The sequence below is a fragment of the Platichthys flesus genome, chromosome 12 (genome assembly GCF_949316205.1).
Source record: "Platichthys flesus chromosome 12, fPlaFle2.1, whole genome shotgun sequence".
Taxonomy (NCBI): Eukaryota; Metazoa; Chordata; class Actinopteri; order Pleuronectiformes; family Pleuronectidae; genus Platichthys; species Platichthys flesus.
In genome coordinates this window covers 8452934-8474610 of record NC_084956.1, presented here as the reverse complement: position 1 = coordinate 8474610, position 21677 = coordinate 8452934, and the positions used below count along the sequence as shown (strand labels likewise).

Sequence of the window (21677 nt, the reverse complement as noted above, 5' to 3'; positions counted from 1 at the left end):
CGGGTCCGCGAAATCCACCAGTGAGCATGACAGTGCAGTATCCTGGTTGCCAGGGTTACGCAGCGTCTTGTTTGTCTGCCTGTTGAGCTCGTGACAAGAAGCTGTAGTTTTAATATTGTGTTAAAATGGACGCCATGGGAAATTTAGAAGTCAGGTAGGTAGCTTGTAAAATACAATACTGCTTTATTTTTTACTTCCAAACAATGTGAGTACAAAGAGTTTCAAATGTTTTCACATCAGTTAGCCACCTAGCTTACATTTGTGTTGTGCTGCTACCCCCAGGTGGATTCAGGGATTCACAAACAGCACCGTGCACTTTGTGGACAATGACACTGTGTGTTACACATGTGGGAATCACATCTGCTTCCTCAACCTTGAGACTAAATCAAAAAGCTTGCTCCAGGGCCCCGGCAGAGGCATCGGTGCATTCACAGCCAGAGGCACCAGTGGGATTTTTGCCTTTTCTGAGAAAAGGTTGTCCCCATCTATATTTGTGCACGTGTTCCCTGAGCTTCACATGAAGAATGAACTTAAAGGTGAGATGCATATGTGTCTCAAATGTCCGATGAGATCACTCAGGACCACAATCACCAATATGTTTTATATATTTTCCTACACAAGACCATTTTAATAATAAAAAACAAATGTTCTTGATGTAATTTCTGTAAACATGAGATATAATCACTGCAGTCATGCACATAACCACAGCAGAGTTGCAAATATCACAGCACTTAGAGTGTCCATGTGCCTAAAATGTTACCAAACACTAGATTAGATTCTCAAAACAGGATCTTGTTGTTGTATTGGATTGATACTGAGTGGATTGATCTGCCCACACACATCAGAAGCTAAATCTGTGCAGTTGCCATAATATTCCAAGTGGCAGATACTGATTTTTTGCGTTATTATTCACCATATGAATTGAATCATTATTTTCTGCTTGCATGCATCATACTTATATTTTTTTCCACTAAATTTTGATTCTTTTTCTAGGAATGGCACAACTGGACTACACATCCCTGGCATTAAGTGATTGTGGCCCTTATTTGGGCTGTTGCTCCTCTCTTCCAGACCACACCATTACAGTGTGGTGAGCCACTGAAATCAGTCCACTACCCATTGTCTGTGCCACATCTTTTTTTAGTTATTTTTATTCACATGGAGTAGATCTGCTACTTTAATCATGACTGTGTGATTCAGGAACTGGGAAACTGCAGAGCCAATCTGCACACAACCACAAGCCGGGAAAGATGTAATTTCTCTGGTGTTCAACCCGATGAATTGGCTTCAGCTTTGTGCTTTGGGCACTGCATCCATCACCGTGTGGAACATTGAGAAGAGTGCCAGCCTCCATGTACTAAAACCATGGTAAAGCAAACTTTGCAGTTTATACTGTATGTGGTTAAAATCAGAATTGATATATGGATATTTCTGTGTATTTAGGGAAAACTGATAACATGCTGTGACTAGATAACACTGTGTGAAGCAGTACTACATGCATATGTCATATTTGTTGTGCTGCAGTGTGGTACACCTTCCTACAAGTGATGGATCCTTGGCTGAGAGATCAGTGCCCACCTCTTACACTGTCAAGACTCCCCACTTTGGGCAAAATATTCCCCCATCAACCATCTCAAGGCTCAAAGGCAACAAGGCAGAAAACATTGTGGTACAGTATTATCCCAGTGTCTCCTAAATACCAGTACTGGCTACAAAATACACTTTCACCGATGAGTATGTTTGTTTTAGGGTTGGAGATGGGAAAAATATTTGCTCTCTGGCACATGAATAAAGACAAACTGTTACCTAACACCACATGTGTGTTTCAGCAGACTAAACTCAACTCTGGAGCCAGACTGACTCCTACTGCCATCTGCTGGACAGCCACATCAGATCTCTTTGTTGGCTGCTCAGAGGGATATCTGTTCCTTGTTAACACAGAGAACCTCTCTGTCTCTGTTCTCTTCAACCCCACAAGTAAGCAAACACACAGACCTTTTTATTGGTAAATATTTAAACAAGTCACTGGGAGTATTTCTACTTTCCCATGTAAGTATTACCTAATTTCATTTGGCAACAGAAAAGGCTTTTGACATCTGATCTTTGTTGTCAGCTCCGGATGTTGCCCCGGAACTCGCTGATCTCAAACAGTGCAGCTTTCAAGATTTAACCCTTAACAAGAATGGGGTGATCGCTGTAGGGAAGGTACGAGTATATCTGCTTATAAGAAATGTATTTCTGTGCCAATCAGAGATATGATTTTCAAGTTCAGGTATCAGGAATTCACAGTTCATCATTACAAGTATTTATGAAATGCTTATGTACCCCAGGACGGTGTGGTGCACGGTATGCAAATCAAAGGGACTCAGATTGACATCACACAAACATGGCAGATAGAAGAAACCGCCACGACCGCAATCTACTCCCCTAACTATGAAACATTACTTCTCTCTTCCAATACAGTTAGTACTCAGATGCACTGTAGTTTTAACACATTTCAATAGTTACTTAAGAGAAAATATATATTAAAAAACTAAATTGAGGATCGTTATTCTTCAGGGGCAGATCTACGTGTTGAATTCGGCCCGGTCAGAAAAGTTTGTGAAGGTCCTGGACGTCCTCAGCGGAAACTTTGTGGCAGCAGCGTGGTCCCACGCTGACAAGAACTTTTGTGTGGTAAAAGCATTTGTGATCTATAGTATTGTGATGACACATGTAATTATGGTGAGTATGTCTTGAGTCAGCGGTGATGATTGTGTTTTCACTGCTGGTCGCAGTCAGTGAAGGATTCTGGAGAACTGCAGCTGTGGACCGTAGATGGCGTGTGCCTCGGTTCCCTTACTCTTCAGGCTGAGGTCAGAGTCACAACATATGAATGATGTGTACTTGTGATAGTACACATCATGTCCAAAAGACTTGTAAAAGACTTATATACAGATGTAAACCTTTGATCTGTGGTTTTCCAGGTGACAAGTGTGGCCTGCTGTCCTATTGCACAATACGCAGCTGTAGGAACAACGTCAGGAAACATCCTCTTTGTTGACCTGAATAGGGAGCAGGAGCCTCGCCTGGTTCACCAGGTTCAGCTCTACCACTCTCCCGTGGATTATCTAGTGTAAGTATTTTCCCTCCCTGTGACCACAAAGGTTCAGTTTAAGACTGTCCTTGTGACAAAGTATTTTATCACACATCTATAAAGTAGAGTCAGGAGTTACTCAACCCAGAGAAAAACTGTTTTTGTCAGGAAAGCAAATGAAAATGTCACACCCAGTGGTTACAGGCTTTCTTATTGTGTGCAAATATACTGTGTGTGTATGTGTGCGTGTGTGTGCACTTCAACAGTTTTGATCAGGAGGGGCACTACCTTCTAACTGGAGCTTCAGATTCACATATCTATGTAATAGATGCAAAGCCATCAAAGAAGTTTTCAATCATAGGATACACAGGTAGATGGTATTTTTCAATACTTCTTAATTGTTTAGATGTGTTACTGCTCTTCTATATGTAACAACACACTGTACATGTAGGTCATTTCAGCTCAGAATTTATATGAAATGACTGACTTATTACTGAAATTTCTTTACCTTGACAGGAACCATGTATTTTTAGATATTGAAAGAGAGCAGCTCAGTGTCATCTGGCTCATATTTGTTTTCTTTTCTAGTGGTTCCTGGTCCCATTTTGTCACTTTCCACTCAGTGCCTCAGGGATGGTGAACAGGTGAAAGTTCTTGCACTGTGCGCTCGACAGGAAGGAAACAATCATGAGAGTAGTCTGCTCACACTGCTCTCCCTACCTGCAAAAGACCTTACAGGTACCCCGCTGATTTTCTAAACCTATTCACTACTTTTACGACTGTTGCATTTGCACTGGTTGAGTGCCTGATAATTAAGAACAGATGAGGGCCTGTGACTCTCATTCCTAGTTTGTTGGAGATGTTTCAAAGAGGCAAGATCCTCACCTCTTTGACACATCCCTCATTATTCACTTGGTCACGTGTTGACACAGTTAAACGAATTCGGACAGATGTCAGAGAGGCCCACTGACACTGAACAAAGGAGAGGAATTTATTTTGCAGCCAGCAGCTGATGAATCATCTGCTGTAGGTGAGAGGAGGTTTACAAGGGGATTAACGGAATTTAATCAATTTCAAGGAATGTGTTGGCTAGTGGAAATTTTTAAAAAGTGAAAAAATGGCCGGTGGCTTCTTTTATATCCGAGTAATGTAAGTTGAATCAATCTATGAGCTCACTGGACATCCTCTGGCCCTCTGTTGTTTTAAGGTTGTAAATCTTCCAAGGAGATGCTTTGACAGTGGCCAGCTTCCAAAGTAGCAGCTATATTCAGAGGGATAACTAATTAATATACTTCAACAGGACATTTTTATCTAAATGTTTAGAAGAGTTGTCATTAATGCTGTTAAAAAGAAAGCGCAATGACTGAGGAGCTTACAAAAACACAACCTTTGTTTATACAGCGGCTGAAGCTGAACAAGAGAGACCATAAGAGCGAGAAGTCTCAAGAGGAAAGTGCAAAGATTAGGCCGTAGATTCTAGGGTGTGGCAGCAGCCATTCGCATGTTAGATACAGAAAAGACACTTTCACCTATTTTATATTCACATCGCTTGTTTTGATATTTCTGGTGCTTCTCTCTTGACCTGCAGGCCCTGACTGTGTAGACCGACATGGTTGTCTGTCTCCTCACGTCCTCAAAGTGTCCTGTTATGAAGTGCCTCGTCCACTTGAGTTCTGTGTCCTGGGAGTCAGCAAGATATTTGCTTACTGCCACAGGAAGAAAACTCTTCAGCAGTTTCAGTTCCCCCAGGTTCGCTGGCGCTTAATACACCAGTAACGATGATCTCTGTCATCATTCCACTAAAATATCTTTGGTACATTTGCAGCAAAATATCATAGATGAGAGTTAGAGTGGATAGCAAACACAATTTTAAATGATGACTTGCACACAATGAAATTCAGCTTCTTCCCTCCGGATGGAGGTTTATAGTCCTGAGTTGCAGAACAAAGCGATATAAAAATAGCTGTTTTGCAGCAGCCATCCCACAGATGAACCAGTAACATGCCACAGATGCAGTAGAAGCATTGTTTATTTATATATTTATACTGAGCTTTTCTTGTCATGTTTATTCTAGTTGGTTGTTAGGTCTAGTTTTTTTTGCCTGATATTTATTAAGTATTTAAGGTCCTGATTAGTGGAGCCCGGAGCTCTTTATTCTTTTCTTATTCTATTTTTGTTTTTATAATGCTTTATTGTCTGTATAATGTATGCCTCTTACTTAGAATGCAAACCAAATCTACTTACTGGTAAAGTTACCTGAAAATTATTAAATACATTTTTCAAATAAATAGTATCCTAAATTAGTTTATGGGCTCCTAATCTGTTAACATTACAAATATAAAATTATTAATCCCCGATTCTTCCTCTCAGGACACAAATGGTCCCTCCAGTCCACAGATGCTACAACCAGAGCTGGAGGTGAAAGGTCATCCTCTGGGCCCCGCCTCTCTCGCTCTGTCTCCTCATCAGTTATGGCTGGCGTCTGTAGGTCAAGACGGCCTTCTGTGTATTAGAGAAACTGCTTCCATGGTAGGAGCTTATTATTGTAAACAGCTGAATCATATTTCCCCTGTCTGTGAAGTGTATTATAACAATACTGTTGCTGTACCAACAGGATCGATACATTGAGCTCCAGTGTCATCCATGTGGTCTCGGTGGAGTCCGGAGTGTGACCTTCTCTGCAGAAGGCCTGACACTCCTCACCGCTGGCTGCAAAGACGGCTCTCTCGTGTGCACTAATCTCAGGTAGAGCAGCGAGCAGTCCTGTCGTGCTTGCATAACACTGTGAACAGCAGGGGGAACTGTTGCTCGCAGTAGTGGTCACTCCCTCTCAATTTGATATTGTTTGCATTAAACAGAACTTTTCCTCTCACACTGGGAGCCGTTGCTGATGGTAAATAAATACAGCTGAATTAGAGGTTCCAGCGGATCATGCTCATAATCTGTAGGAAAACAAAGGTCCATAAATTTCAGAGAACAACCCGTCCACAGAATCCCATCCCACTAACATTCCACATCTGCTTGCTCCTGCACGCTTTTGTTTTGAAGTCCCAAAAATCTTTTTTTCTCTTTCATCCACGTTTTTACTTCTAATGTTGGTTCACTTCACTGTACGTCTTAACCTTGAGCTACTTAAACTGTTGACAGTGCGGGAAGTCTGGTGTTTTCTTTTCCTAATGCTAAACAAATCTCCCTATTGAAAAAAATGTGTCAGACTGTCCATTGTTGTCTAAAACTGTTAAAAACACATCGCTGAGTCACATCGTTTCACTGGGAGACATTTCCTTTATTATGAACAACAGAGGCACAGAAGTTTATTTTGAGTCAACGCTGTGTGTCACAGGGAAATCAGAAATTATAGAGACGGACTAACACACAGTTGGTTGTCTTGAGATATGTGGATGATAATTAAAATGTTTTGAATATTCCCAACAGCATCCTTTTAAGAATGTTCTTCTTTCGCTCTACATTTTTTCTACACCTTGATTTATTCATAGTTATATAACATTTTACCCAGAAAATATGTTATGCGTCTCACACTAAAAAACTGATTTATTTGACATTATCGAGAGCTTTGTCTTATTCTAGATCTCAAGATCTGAAAATATTTTCACCACAACACAGAAGGAAACAAATAATGATATAACTAACACAATTTTAATTTATAATAGCGCATCATGTGTTTACAACATGACATACGAATGGATTTCCGGATCAACTGGTAATCATTAGACCTCCATGCACAAATATCTGCTCTCTCATAATTATCTTATGTTTTTCTAAGCAGGATTAAAGGTGGGGAAGCTGGGGTGAAGAAAGCTGCTCAGAATAGCCAGGCAACGGCTCATTTCCTAAAGAATATATTCGACACAGAGAACCCTGTCCTTGTGGACTTGCCTGCATGGAGACAGGAATCCTGTCTGGGCTCTGAAATACCAAAGGAGAGTGAGGTAAACAATAATCAATCCTGCTATAATCCGGTTTGTTTTGGTTGTAAAGTTGTTTTACATAACACCAAACTGCTTTGCCTCTATGGCTACAAAACAAACAGCACACTACAACTGCAGAAAACAAACTCGGTGTAACAGGTACACCTATTCAAGTCGAATGCAGTCTAAAACATCAGTCTTGCAATAAACTCCACTTTCAATTTATGTGCAATTCAATATTGTAATTATATTGAGTGTTTTTTATAAAATGAATTGTTGTTATTGCTATAAATATAAAGTAAAAACTATTAGGAATACTTCTCAGTTCAATCAGCACCACACTACATATGGCAGTCTATTATTGTATATTGTTATTGTTATTGTAATACAGACTTGATGATTGACCACTTGCTATACTGTTACATGTGTTAAAAGTGTGCTTTTCCCAGTGGATTTGAAGAATATAATGACGAATGTGAAACCGTTTGTTTCTCAGCTGTTTCAGCTTTTAACGAAGGCCACATAAGTAGCTGAACAAGATCAACAATTATTATTAACACAAATATATTGCCTTCATTTATTTTTTATGTGTGTGTTTTATGTGTTTACATTGTGTAGGTCAGCAGCGGAGCAGAGACCGTGGACGTGTCGGAGCAAGATGAGAGTTCTAACATCCTCCTGCCTGCTCCACCTTCACACCCCACCTGGCTGGAAGGCCGACGACAGGCGGTCAGTGACTAACATGCTGTGATATTTGTGGTGGTGTGCCCTGTGGGTAATGCTCACTATGTTTAGATACGTCTCTCCTGCTTCTCGGGCGGAGGATTGTGAAAGTCCCCATTGCACCTGTGTACGATATCTTACTCATAATGCAGCTGTGTTGCCTTTGGCAGGCGACAGCTTGATTTATCGTCTCCTGCAATGTGAGAAATATCCACCAATTAGAAGTCAAGTCCTATAAAGCAGATAAGCTTTGTAAAATATAAATGTTTAGCACTTCGTCAGCTTCTTGATAACGATGATTGGTATCGAAGGTGGGGCAGTCTCTGAGTTGTGGGTTTCAAACCTCCTCTGCAACCACACGTGAGATAAAGGTAGAGGCACCTTCCAGCCTGCTTTTTAATCGACAGCATACTTTCTAATCTGACTCACAGGTTCATGTTGAGTGATTATTTTCTAGCTTATTCTTACTTCTTAGTTTAGGAAAAGGCTCCTGTCATCAAAGGGGCCTTCACCCGTGTGACTTGGAATCCAGCTCTCCTAAATGAAGAAGGCCCCTTTGGTGACAAGGAAGATGAGTCTCCTATATCATCAAAGGAGCCTGCTTGATCTTGTGGAACACAGTCAGAGATTTCAGACTCAGAATTAAGACCAAGAATTGCCTCCTCATTTCGGTTCTTCATAGAGCATCTTTATGAACATGTCAGCCGTAAGTCCGAAATGATTGCGTCCAGCCATACTAACACTCTGGATACAGGAAATGAAAAGCATATCAAGCAGTCTTTTTGACCCATGTTGTGTATCAAAGGATCAACACCAACCGGTTTGTTGCTTTATTGTAGTTCAGCTAAAATCTCTCACTGTTTTTCTCTCTGTTTATATTGAACAGGTGATGGAAGAAGAAAATGAGAAATATTCGGAGAAAAAAGAAATCCTGAGGAAAAGCATGAGGGAGTTACGCGGCACTGTAAGTGACAGAACAACGTCCCACGGTGCATGTTAGCACAAATACTGTATAATTAAATTCATTGTGTTTCGTAAGTGCTTTTCTGTTCTGTAATAGTAATCTCTGTGATTACATAGAGCTGCTGAGTACACACAGCTTCAAATATCTTAAAGCCAAAGCACTCTGAAGGTGGAATAGGAAGTGCTGGTAATAGATACTTTAATAAATATACTCCTTCATTTAAAAAAATATGTATATGAAAAAATACATGAAGCCACGCTAATCTAGTGGGATCTCAAATGATCCCTACTTACCAAACCCTGTAATCACCTCCACCAAGTAGTTTAACTCTTCATCCTTGCTGTTGTTTATCTGTTTGTCTGTCTGTTAGCAAGATTACGTACAACCTCCAGAGCAGGTTTTATTGAAGGGAGGGCTTTGGCTCAAGAAACAGTCCATTAACTTTTGGGGTGGATTCAATCAAGGGGGAGGATCGAGGAACACTTTCTTCAACATTGCGCTTTAGACGGTTTTTCATCATTAATAATGCAGAGACCTCGATAAAAAAACAATCAGACATGATCAAAGGACTAATATCTATGAGTATGTGGAGTTTGTTGAGTGGCATTCTAGTTTCTAGTTTTATTGGCACATAATCACACAGCGTGTCCCTCGTAAAAAATACTACACACAAACAAGTTACATTTGTGTTCTATTTTTAGCAGTGTAGTTAAGGTAAATTGAAGGTAGGCGTATAACTACAAAACAAGTTTCTATTGCAAATGTCAGATCCAGGAGATGCTGTGTGAAAATGAGACCCTCCCAGCTAATGAGCGTCTGGGACAAAAAGAGTTTAACCTGGATCTTGAGGATCAGAAGCATCAAGTGGCCGTGGTGGAGCAGGAGGTTACGAGGGTAAAAGACACACACCTGACTCACATTAATCCAGGTAATCTTTACCTTCTCCGTGTGGTGAAGATTGTGGTGAACCTTTTGCAATCCCATCGTAGGTGAGAAAAGAAATAGAGTGGGAGATTTTGGAGAAATGTTTCCTCCGTGATGTCCTGAAGAGAGAATGTTGGGATTCAATGAAGGTCAAGGGACGGGCCATTAAGGTAAGATCATGATCAGTTATATCTAACTTAACATCATGTACATCATGAGCTGTATATATATATAACTATTTCCAAATACCTTCTGGTTGTCCACCACAGGCGTTTCACTCTGAACAGGAGGTGAAAAACTATCCTCTGAAGGAGCGAACTGAGAAAGAGGTGAAGGAACTTCGCAAGGTGGAGAACATCAGGAAGATTGAAATGGCTGCCTGCAACGTAAGCAAAGCTCTCGAGGCCTGGACAGTCGGTGGTTTCAATTCTGATTAACGCTGCAAAGAGAAGCACGTGTGATGAGTTAGAGAGAATTAGATTTTATGTGAATCTTAATTTGAAGCAGAACGCAGCGTGCAAAGTCACAGCATAAACATTTTCTTAAAGTTGTGACAGTGATCTGGTTCTTTACCCTGTGGAAGTACATTTTCTGTGCAAACTTAGCTTAAAAATGGTTTAACCAATGGAAAATAAATGGATACTTTAAATCACAGTTCTTTCTTTGACCTTTTGCTGTTGTGACTTTTTAAAATGCTTGAACGCATTCCAGTCCAACACCGCTGAGATGTCTCTAGATTTACGACTGTGTGGCCAACAGCGAGTGTTTTGGTTGTTCTCCTCACTGCAATATTCTTAGGATAAAGTTTATAATCTTGAAACCACTTATTCAATCCTCAACATTTATCTCAACCCTCTCATATGAAGTTGTCTGTTTTTTTGCACCTCTTAAGAAAAGTTCAAATACAACCATCCTGAAGGAGGAAGAGCAGAGAGAGGAAGACAATACGGCTGAGAAAGCTGCTGTTTCAGGAAGTTTCTCCGCTCAGTTTGGATATTCAAACCCTTACATCTACGATCAGTTCAGCCTGAAAACCACAGAACAGAGGATCAACCAGATTGTTCTGCTACAGGTGGGAACCTCTTCCAAAAACTGTTGAATCATAAGATCAGTGGGATTATCAAGCTTTTGTATAATGCAACGCTTTTCAAAAACACACACAAAAGCAAAAAGGCGAAATGAAGAGCAGCTAAGAAGTGTGTTGAGTCATAATATAACCATGATTATATAAATAATCATTTCTTTTTAATTTCACTCAACCCCAAATGCAGGATGTGATTTACGGCATCAAGATGGCTTTCAACACTGAGTTTGAGGGCTTGCACAAACAGAAGGTGCAGGAGCTGAACCGTGTGAGGGAGAGGAACAAACACATCAGTGCCATCCTGTTGGAGCTGGACATCCAGCAGCAGCTGTGGGAGCCCAGCCTGAGCGTCAGTGAGTGGCCGGAGAGCCTGCTCACTGTGGACGACAGTGAGGTTACTGACCCCCCCCCCACCCCAAGCAAACATCTAAACAGTTGACAAAGTTCAGCAAACACATGTTAAAATGTATTTTTATAACTCTGATGAGAGATAGTAAGTGTTTAGCATCATAGGAGATGGTTTTTCACAGTTTACCAGAGAGATTAAAATCGTTGTCCCACTCCAGATAAAATCAGAAAAGTGCCTCAGCCCAGAGCAGAGGAAGGAGGAGGAAAGGAAGAAGCTGGAAGAGCAGAGACATTCAGCTGCCAAGGTATGCTGCCCCGATAAATGTGTTTTTGTTTTTCAGCTCCTGTTTGTCATTATTTACAAATTCTTCAAATACTACTCTATATGATTACCACATCTAGCTATATTCTTATCAGCAGTAAGAGTACATTTAATAGTACTTTGTTTTAAAGTTACAGTAAATTGTTGATTTCTTTAATATTGATACATATTCATCCTGTCCATTGCAGGAGGATGATTGCAGAGATCGAGCTCTTGATAACATGATGGATGGAGCACTTGAAGTGAAGAAAGAAGACATCTTGAGACTGGTGTGTTCAAATATTTTTGATTCCAGACATATTATTTAGACATATTATCTACTAACTTTTTTTATCAATCAAGAAAAAATCTAATGCAAGCCTGAAAGTGATTAAGTCCAGTCTGAATAAATTTGTAGAAAATAGAAAATTGATTTGTCAATTAATCAATTTATTTGTTTGGAGAAAACAAATCCACACTTTTTACAGTTATTATTAACATTTTCTGGGTCAATTGTGAAGATTTTATTATTTATTTTGTCATATGTGATAGTAAACTGATTAATTGTTTTGCTTTTGGCTGTTGTGAAATTAACAAGTGACAAAAACAGTTTGAATATCTGGAAGAGAAAGACAAAAAAGAGCAGTGGAACCCCCCCCCCCCCTTCTCTCCTGCAGTCATTTCCCATGCTCTACACATTATCCTACATCTCCTTGCAGCTGAAGTAGGCTAATTGCTACTCGCACAAAAAGTATAAATCGTCTCTTTTATTTCCGGAATTCTTCTTCAGGCATTGTCACTTGAATAAGATGAATCAACTTGAAGGGCACATAGTTTCTTTTGATTTGACTCCACAGGAAATACCTCCGCCTGAGCTGGTTTTGAGCAAACCTGAAATTCAGTGGACTGAGGAGGACAAAAAGGTCTACAAACAGTATGAAAAGAAAACCAAAGATCTGAGTGAGAGGAAAGAGAAATACAAAAAGGTATCACAGCACATGCATTCACAGCTTTCGTTTGTTCACTTCTGATGATCAGTGATAAATACAAATCAGCTGTCGATGCTGTAATTGCAGTTAATGGAAACTGAAATGAAAAGACTTCAGGGAACCACCAGGGATGCAACCAAGAAGTTTGATGAAACTTTGACAAAGCTGTTTGAGAAGAAAATCAAATTTGAAATGGCTGTTTATCAGGTGAGCGCATGCACACACACACACATGCAGATTGATTATTATTGATAATTTTTATTAGGTTAAAGGGCCCTCTGTTCTCCCCATGGTTTCTTCCTTGAGATTGTGCTATATGATACCCTCTATATGTGACATCTTTAAAACATCCTGTTTAATGGTTTTTCTTAATGATTTCTAAAGGGAAAGCTTCAGATCGCCCAGCTTGTCTGTTCAGTACTTCTAGAAGAGGAGATGAGAAATCGAGAGCTGGAACTCATGCTCAAACTTGAAAAACTCCTGGCACACAAGGTCAGAAAGCTCTTTCTCAGTAACACTGCAGGAATTTATGACTGCCAGCTTTTGAGTCTGTTATTTGTGAGATACCAGAGTGAAGCTCTGTGGTGTTCTTCCAAACTCCAGTGTAACATCTTCCCAGCGCTCAGGCGTGCTTTGCAAGAGCTAACCTGTCCTCATCTGTCTGGTTTTCCGGAACATGCTGCTCTCATCTTATTGACATGCTTTTCTCCTGACAGGATGAACTTGAGGAGGAGGTGAAGTTACGTGAAGAAGATGTAGAATTGTTTCACGAGACCTATGACACCGTCGTAGCTGAGGACAAAGTAAGCCAGCGGCCAAAGCACTGAGAGCATTTTGTCTGTGCACATAATACGTTATAATGGAAACCATGTCTCCCAAGATTCTTGATAAAGAATTCAGGAAGGAATTCTGTGATGTACCTGGGCAAATTGTGGATCATTTGTATAAGCTCTTCAAACGCAGACCCAGGTTTGTGATTATTTTTTTCTGTGCTGACACTGTTTCATATGTCGAATTCCAGTACACACAGAGCTGCACTGTTCTCAAACTACTTAATGCTTCAGGGTTCAAAAGTTGAGGACTCAGACCGACAGCAACCCCAACCCGTTCAGAGATCAGCGTCTGTGCGGCTCTCAGGCTCCCGACGCGCTCAGCAAAATGCTGAAGGCCATGGAAGAGCTGGATGCTCCAGAACATAAACCTGAGGGTTTGAACCCATCAATCTGGGAGAGATTCTGTCTCGTCCGCAGAACAAAAACAGAGAGCGAGCAAAAGGTAAAATAAGGACACAGACAGGTTAGAGAATTGAAATATTGTGCAACATAGATTCAGAGGCGTTTCACGCTACAAATATGCATAATAAATAAAAAATTGTTTTCAAAGTGAACCACCACTGTGATGTTTGGTAGAGCCCGGCTGTTAGACAGATTTAGGAAACTGTTCCAAACAGTTGATTTTATTTTTATTCACTGAAACCTCTTCCGCAGGTAAAAGTAAAAGCTTTGGCTCTTGCTGAGATGCAGGCGTTCTTACAGAAGAGGAGAGATGAGAATGAAGCTGCTGAGCAGGAAATTAAAAATCTCTCAGATGAACGTGAACGGTATGATGATGATGATGATGATGATGTTGTTGTTCTGATTAAAAGCAGTTCTGATTGGAAAAAATATATATATTTTGGATTTGTCACTACTTTGTGACTAAAGTAAAAAGTAGATGCCATTAGTCTTTTTATATTTAGCTTTGAATGAACTATCCATTTTTTTTTTTTTGTCCTGGTTTGATCTTGTAGTGTTCATAAGGCGAAGAACCATTCCCTGATCGACATCATGGTCCAGGTCGTCCTCAAACAGGGTCAAGTGTCCACTGCAGATGTGACAGCCGATGACTCTGACTTCATACTCCTCCACAGGAGTGTGGTGGAGGAGCTCAACAAAACCATAAGGGTCAGCATTTACTATGAAACCAGCACCAACTGGTTATTATTATGATTGATATATATAACAAATTAACTGAAGATTAAATTACTAAATGATAGTGTAAATATATTACTCACCAATAATGATCTGTTTAGTGAAAGCTGCCAGAATGAGCTAAATTCAAGTGGTGGTCTAGTACATTGCTTGTGAAAATGTCTGTGAGTGACTAATGGGGTTCATCCATGTGATCAGATGCTTGGAGAGCAGAAGATTGCCTCCATGGTCGAGTGTAAAGACTTCCGTAAAGGTACCATGCAGCTGGAGTGGGAGCACAAGGTGATACGGGCGCAGATCGAGGACCTCAACACCAAGGCGAGGGACATTCAGACGTTGCGTCTCTCTGAGGAGCAACGAGATGTGAGTGTAACCAGGATCCTAAAACATCCTCTTACTGCTTTTGTAGTTCCTATCAATCAAATACTGGCTTTTCCTCAAGATGAAAAAAAACACCAGTCACTTCCAGTAATGCTACTGAGCAGTAAAAAGATTTGACCCTGTACATTATTTTATACTTTCAAATATATATTGTCAAGTTATAAAAACGTGACGCATCTGCTTGAAATGGGAATTAAAACATCTGCGTGTGAGGTGAAGTATCAAACATGTTTGCCAAACCTCAGTTGGTGATATCAAGGCAGGTATTTTGGTTTTGGCAGCACAAGATGTTCTGCAAGCAGAAAACTGTTACCATCCCCGAGTTCAGATGGTGGATCTTTTGTTATCAGACACACCCTATGTGCACCACGCCCTACCTTTTTTGTTGTCTTTTAAAACTTATAACCCAATAGAGACGTGTTTAAAATTATTAACAGGACCTCCCTTGCATTCTTTATCCTCGTTTATCCAATTATTTAAAATTCTTGGAAAACAGGAAAGCTGGTCGTCTTCACCTTACTGAGAATGTAGATCTAAGGTGCGGGAGGCAGTTAAATCAAATACACAGCAGAGAAGTGGACGGGAACATGTATTGCTCCTGGCTGCAGCCGTTTAACACAGTGATACGCATGAAAAAACACTTCTTGATTAAGACGTATTCAAGAAATGACTGTGTCGGTGGATAATAATGAATAAATACATTTATCTCAAATGAGTCATCCATGGTCTTATTGTGGCCAAATCCATGGGCAAGGCCCACACAAAATGTTTCCAGGCCTGCATGCCAGCTTCCTGTGGGAAGGGTTCAGGTAGTGTCTGCTGTGTCGGGCACGCAGCTTCCTGTCATTGTTCAGGCCCCTGAAACTTTGAATATAAACATATCCTGAATGATCCTGCACATTTTCTAGATTTGTCTCTGTCATATTATTTTGAAAAAGAGTTAAGCGTAGCCTGCTGCGACTATGTGTTCTTTTCAATTTGAGTTTCATTTAGGTCATTTCATCTTTTTCTTTCAGTATCTCAACGAGACAGATCGAGAAGGTCTTGTTTCCAAGCAAGTTTCCAACCTGGCGAAAACAATCGATTATCAGGAAATGGTAACAAAGAAAGTTAACGACGTGATATCTTCTATCACCCCTCTCTTTTGTGCTCTCTAAGTAAAAATTCCTATTTACTCTTTTCCCAGACCCATCAATACAATGTGCAGAAACGCATGAAAGAGATTGAGCATCTAAACAAGCAGGCAGCGAAGAAAGCCCAGAGGAACAAAATCCTAGAGCAACAGCACCCCGAAATGCGGGTGACTGTGGCGGAGAGGAGACAGATCCATGATTCAGCAGGTAATGAAACAGTAATTTCACATCTAATTAAGCACGTAGCAAAATAAGTTTTTAGATCGTCCCCTGACTATTGACTGGCTTGTTTTGGTGTTTAGATTCTGAGGAGAGTCTGGCATCCACATCTGAGGACAGCTTCCGGGTGATCGCTCAGCAGAGGAAATTGAAGGATCTCGCCAGAGGCCAGGTGGAAGATCTGGTTTTCCTCGAGTCAGAACTTGAGCGGCTGAGGATGAGGAGCTTTCCTGCACTGGATCAGCTGAAACACAACTGAGCAAAACCTTCTCATTCACACATAACAGGGTTTATTCACACTTCTCTTCACAAGTAAACTGAACATGAGAATCTACAACTCAACTTGTGAATACAATTGTAGCAGCAACAAACAAAGCAATAAATTAACAAGGCATATTTGAAATGGGATCCCTCAGCTGGAGTGTTTTTTAACCCAGATGATATAAATATTTTCTTGGGCGCGTGCCTCAGAAGAAACTATTAGAAAGTGAAGTCCTCCTCTGTGCGGTCAAAGTGCAGAATCCCGTCCTCCAGACCGAAGAGGTCAATAAGCTGAGACAGGCTGCCCTTCTGTCCCTCGATCAGGACGTCCAGCTGGAGCTTATAGAGAGCAGCCTGAGCACAACTTCGCCACTTGTCGATCAAGGTCTGGAGCTGCGTTAGATCATTCTAGAAAGAGAGATAAACATATGAAATCAATAATTTAGTCATATATAACATACTACATGCCCTTGTGTTTATGCTTGGAGGAACCCAGGCTGATACCTTGCTTCGGTACATTTTAACCAGCTTGAGTCTGCGCAGGGTCTCCATCCTGTCTTTAACCTCCTTCCTGAGCTTGTCTCGTTGCTCGGCTAAGTCTTTAGAAGGAAGATGCCTTGGTTCGGGAATGGGTCCAGAAAACCTTTCACTCCCTGATCTCGTGTCCTTTCTGTTTACATCAACATGGCGCATGGTGACGAGTGGAGGATTATTAACGGTCTTCTGGGAATCCGCAGAGACTTGTCGGCCGCCCTCCTCCGAGTCATCGTCAACACAAAGTCGTTTGGCCACGGAGGAGGGCGAGGTGAAGGAGCGCCTTGATCTCTTCAGCCTCTCCCTCAGAGAGGAACTCAGCTTTTGATGAGGCTGCAGGGAAGAGGAGTGAATAAAAAAGCAGATGATGCATTGTGAGTGTACACATGTTTTCTACAGTCACACACAAAGGGTGCATAGTTTCATCTTCCATAAAAGGGTGGCACAGTGAAGTAGTGGTTCGCAATATTGCCCTAATAGCGAGCGGGTTTCCGGTCAGCCCCTGGCTGCTCAGATCCTTTTTGCGTTGAAGGGCAGAGCCAAACAAGATTATGGACTAGGAAATTTCCACAGGTTTTTGAGTGAGTTTTCTACATAAGAATGGGGTTTATTAGAGACTTTACATTGTGAATGTCATTTTGAATGGTTGTTTCTCTGTGTGTCGGCCCTGTTATACGCTAGCGATCTGTCCTGGTTGTACCCTACATTTTGCCCAATGTCAGCATGGATCGGCTCTAGCTTCCCCCCCATCCCATCCCCATACAATAAGTGGTAAAGATAATCGATGAATGTTTCATAGACTAGGTTTCTGGATAGATTTGATCAAAACTCAAGCTTTTAAAAGGCTTTTTACTCCAACACAGGCTGCAATTCAATACACAAAAACAAACCAAGGTCACCATTTATTTATCAAACATGGGCATCTGTTAATATTTATGTCAGTGGTAAAATTATTATATATTAATAATGATCAGTAAAATAATAAATGAACGTTTCCTGGACCTATGATAACTGAACAGGCTTTAAAGAAACACAGGGCTGGAGTTCAGGGGACATGGGCATCTGACTGAGATCAGAGCCTTTAAGGTTGTTGTTGTTGTTGTTTACAGTTACAGTCCAAGTTCATGGGAAACTTCACTCACCTTCTCGTGTTTGTCTTCGCTGGGACTTGACTCCACTGAATCACACGGGGACAGATACACTGATTTCACTTTAGCTGCTTTCGGTGTGATCTCCATCGGGGGAACGGATCGTCTCCTTCGGATTGCAGTAACTCCACCGTGACGGTAACCGAGTAAACTTTGTGTTATCAAAGCACGTGAGTCACAGAACTCCTCAACAAACACCTGCAAACAACCTCAACTACCAGAACCAATGAACGCGTTCGCTTTCATCCGGGAGAACCCATCAGATTTATCTCAAAACAGAGATAAAATATACAACTGTGTCAGCGATGCGAGACTTTTCTGTCTTTCCGTATTTTTACCTCCAAAGTCAACGATTGGACAGAACCCAATGACGCGCCCCCGAAGAGGATCATGGGAGCTGTAGTTGTTGAAGTTAAATAGGTTTACCCCGAAGAACTTAACATGTTTTCTAATAAACCCTCTGACCAGAGTCCGATGTATTTGACTTCCTGTTTCCTGTTTGGATGAAGCTACACAAAAAATACTTTATGGAAATAGAATGAAAGCATTTTTCTGAGCTTAAAACATTACTGTAGGCCCTACTTAGTGATTCAATACATCATTTTAGGTATAGATTTTATGATTTAACATGACATTTTTTATTTTAACACTAAGTAATCATTCAATGCAATACATTGTACATAACAACGTTATAAGAGACCGTTTTTTCCTTTTTTGGCTTGGAAGCAATATGCTTCTGTACAATACACCAGACAGGAATAATAGTAATGATTCAGTAAATTAAAATACATAAGTAAAATATTTTTGGGGAATAGAGGTTTGTTCCGGTGAGGTCAAAATCAGAAACCCTGATCCAGCTGCACTGTTTCACCAAATAAAGACCTCAAATGAAGCATAAAGAGACCAAGTGCTCCCTGTTTACCTCTGTTAAAAGCCTCCAGTCATATTTGTGATTCAGCATTACTCATCCGTTGATTCATCTCTATTAAAGGATTTGTTTAAGACTCCCTTTTCATTGTAAGTTTGGTCCTGTTTTCAGATTGTGCTGATATCCAGAATTTATTTAATTGTGTCCTTATTTTTTGTAGCCACGAGGAAAAAGGTGTGCGTCAACACCTTGATCCTGCACGGGCTTGAATGTCAGGAGTTGTCTGATATTTCACACCCTGGGGAACTAAGATTTATTTCTCTTTTTTTTCAAACATTTTATATGGATTAATCCTCCAGGTCTGAGGTTTGGAGATAATTACTGAGTTTGAGTCAAGAGGTGTTTTTAAACCAGGGAATAGTTGACATGAAATGACTGTGATGGTGGTACAGGTTTAAAGAGTCTAGAGAGGGAAAGGTGAGACTGAGAGTGGGGGCCAGCTTTGATCAGGTGTGAATGGTGGGCGCTCATACAGGCCTCAGGGCTCTAAAGACACCGCTGTACCTTTTAATGTAACACGGCAAGTCAAGGAATATGTTTTCAGGAAGAGATTGCATCAAACACAACGGATCCTTGACATCAGCTTCTTGGATTGTCTCCAATCTATAGTGAAGAAGGGATTGACTGCAGTCAGGTCACTTCTTTTCATGGGTTATAATGTTTTTGTATATAAGGTTAGTTGGTTGGTTTTGATTCCCAGGTGATTCTACGTGTGGTTGTTGTTGTCAGAGACTTTCCCTTTCATGCTGTGCCAGTGTCTCATCCGTTCACGTTTCCTGATCTTCTTACACAATATGATTTCTAGTTGGCAAGGTGATAAAGATCTGCAGATAAGAGTTAAACACGGGGCCTGTTGACAAGACACAGTCACAAAATTACTTAATAACGTAGATCCGCCTTCAATTAATACTGTTTTTTCTGTGTTGGAAATTTAGATGTGCAATTCTATGATTTACATCTGTGCTTTTCCCTATTGACCTATTTAAATGTTCCCTGTGAAAAAGAACTATAACTGAGAAACACATGATGCTTTCGAAATAGCAATTTGAACTGTAGTCCACAGTCTGCTGTTACTGTAATATCCCCCTGAGTGAGAGAACCTTTTTCTTTTGGCGACCAATAGTGAAGTAATCATAATAAGATGGATACTTAAATTGTCTTTGTATGTAAAAACACAAACACATTGTAATAGAAACCAGGGATTGGTTGTTTTTGTAAATTCCTGCAGTAGTGAGGCCTCACCTGGTCTACGACAAGGCCATTCAGAGGGGTATAGAGAGACAGCTCACCTTCAAAGTAAAAGTTCAGGAGGCCGGAGGTTTTGATTTGATTTACTCCTTGTGCTAGTTGATGGGAACAATATGTAATTTATGTGATCACCGAATATAAACTAGAAGGTTTTGCATGAATTTTCAGAATTATATAAAACTGAATGTGTCCCCCACTGTCTTCCTTGTAAGGCGTCAGAAGCCAAGGCTGGAAACTACTGGGTTATTCTCTAACAATAGATTTTTAAAGCATGTTAAATCATCCAGTATCTAAAATCCAAAAACATAAAAGTAGCTTTTAAGTAAGGCTGTCAAATGTAGTAAAGTATTTGTCAGTGCCTGTCAGTGCCTGTCAGTGCTCAGGCCCTAATTACTGCTAAAAATGAAGTAAAACTTGTATTCCTTTCAGATATCAAACCAATAAACACATTAATATCAATAAGACGTCATCAACTTAGAAGAACTCATGTTTATACGTTTCAAAGTCATCTGAAAACTATTTTAATTTAAAATAGACTGAACTTGAGTTTGCAGTTTTGTAAAGCAAATACAAACATTGGGAAGCTGAGCATACAGATTTTTTGTGTTTTTGTGGAAGAAGTTAAATTAGAATTTATATTAAAATCAGTTGATAGAGACCCTGGTTAACTATAATCAAGAATGTCCTCTGCCAGAGCCAAACATTATCTGTTTATTCCATCACTTTTGTGAATAATCTTGTTTGGCCTATAAACTGATGGTTCCTGTACAACACTCTTCTGCTAAGACTCACTTTCACATTGACTCATTGTCAATGTGACCATGTCTCATGTTCTCCAGAAACCTATGATTAAGGTCTCTGCTGTGTATAAACTCCTTTTGAACTCATTGCCCACATCATTAGGTCACTTTTGAAACCTTCCCCCAGAGAAATAATGAGCCCTTATCTGTAAAGCTCTTCTCCTCAACACAAACACGAGCGTGATTTATCCAAAATGGCCACAGAGGCTTGTTCACTTCTTTTCCACTTTCCTTCTTGATTCTGGAGTTTTAAAACCAGGCCTCCTTTTCTGTTAGACTTGGCCTTATTCAACCTCGCACATAGATGTGAGTGAGCGGCTCCTTCTCTCTTACACTGTGCTTGGGGCCTTTTTTTTTCCATCGCTGCAGCAGATTGGAGCCTTGCTCGCTGTGAGTCATGCAGGGTGGGTGGATGTCGACGCAGGGTGTGGCAGGCGAGGGGTGCTTGTGGCTGCCAGTGGAGGAATAAAGCATCTAATTTGGCTCAAAATTGCATAAATGTAAAATGAAAGGATAGGAAAGTTATATTATGGTCACACAGTTAAAAACAGTTTGTGTATTCCCTTGCATGGGAGTTCATGGGCTTGTGCTGCAGGCTGATGCTGCATCTCCAGAGATAATCATCAGGACGATTCCCTAATCTGAGTAAACAGATCCTTCAAGAGCTGAATAAACAAACTGCAGGATTACAGTCAGTTACTGAGAGTTCCTTGCTCT

General features: G+C 40.5%; 2 protein-coding genes across 3 annotated transcripts; one reads left to right on the top strand and one right to left on the bottom strand.

Annotated features, from left to right (window-relative positions):
• Positions 1–65: 65 nt before the first annotated feature.
• Positions 66–16444, top strand: cfap43 (cilia and flagella associated protein 43). Of its 2 annotated transcripts, none has more exons than XM_062401094.1 (38): positions 66–154; positions 283–536; positions 994–1090; positions 1201–1368; positions 1525–1669; positions 1833–1977; positions 2114–2205; positions 2331–2462; positions 2560–2676; positions 2778–2855; positions 2967–3115; positions 3343–3446; positions 3665–3814; positions 4665–4825; positions 5447–5605; positions 5691–5821; positions 6864–7026; positions 7624–7734; positions 8615–8692; positions 9461–9586; positions 9682–9786; positions 9886–10002; positions 10509–10688; positions 10888–11094; positions 11267–11353; positions 11559–11639; positions 12207–12335; positions 12426–12545; positions 12723–12830; positions 13055–13141; positions 13219–13307; positions 13403–13613; positions 13826–13938; positions 14128–14281; positions 14507–14671; positions 15706–15786; positions 15876–16029; positions 16125–16444. In XM_062401094.1, exons 1-38 carry the CDS (start codon positions 126–128, stop codon positions 16298–16300), a joined length of 4953 nt encoding a protein of 1650 aa, XP_062257078.1. In that variant the 5' UTR covers positions 66–125; the 3' UTR covers positions 16301–16444. The 2 variants fall into 2 exon arrangements, with proteins under 2 accessions (XP_062257078.1, XP_062257077.1); XM_062401093.1 differs by having other exon boundaries at positions 6861–7026.
• sfr1 (SWI5-dependent homologous recombination repair protein 1) lies at positions 16309–18317 on the bottom strand. The gene is made up of 3 exons (XM_062401100.1): positions 17979–18317; positions 16807–17169; positions 16309–16710 (listed from the first exon to the last, which is right to left on the bottom strand). Exons 1-3 carry the CDS (start codon positions 18072–18074, stop codon positions 16522–16524), a joined length of 648 nt encoding a protein of 215 aa, XP_062257084.1. The 5' UTR covers positions 18075–18317; the 3' UTR covers positions 16309–16521.
• Positions 18318–21677: the final 3360 nt, after the last annotated feature.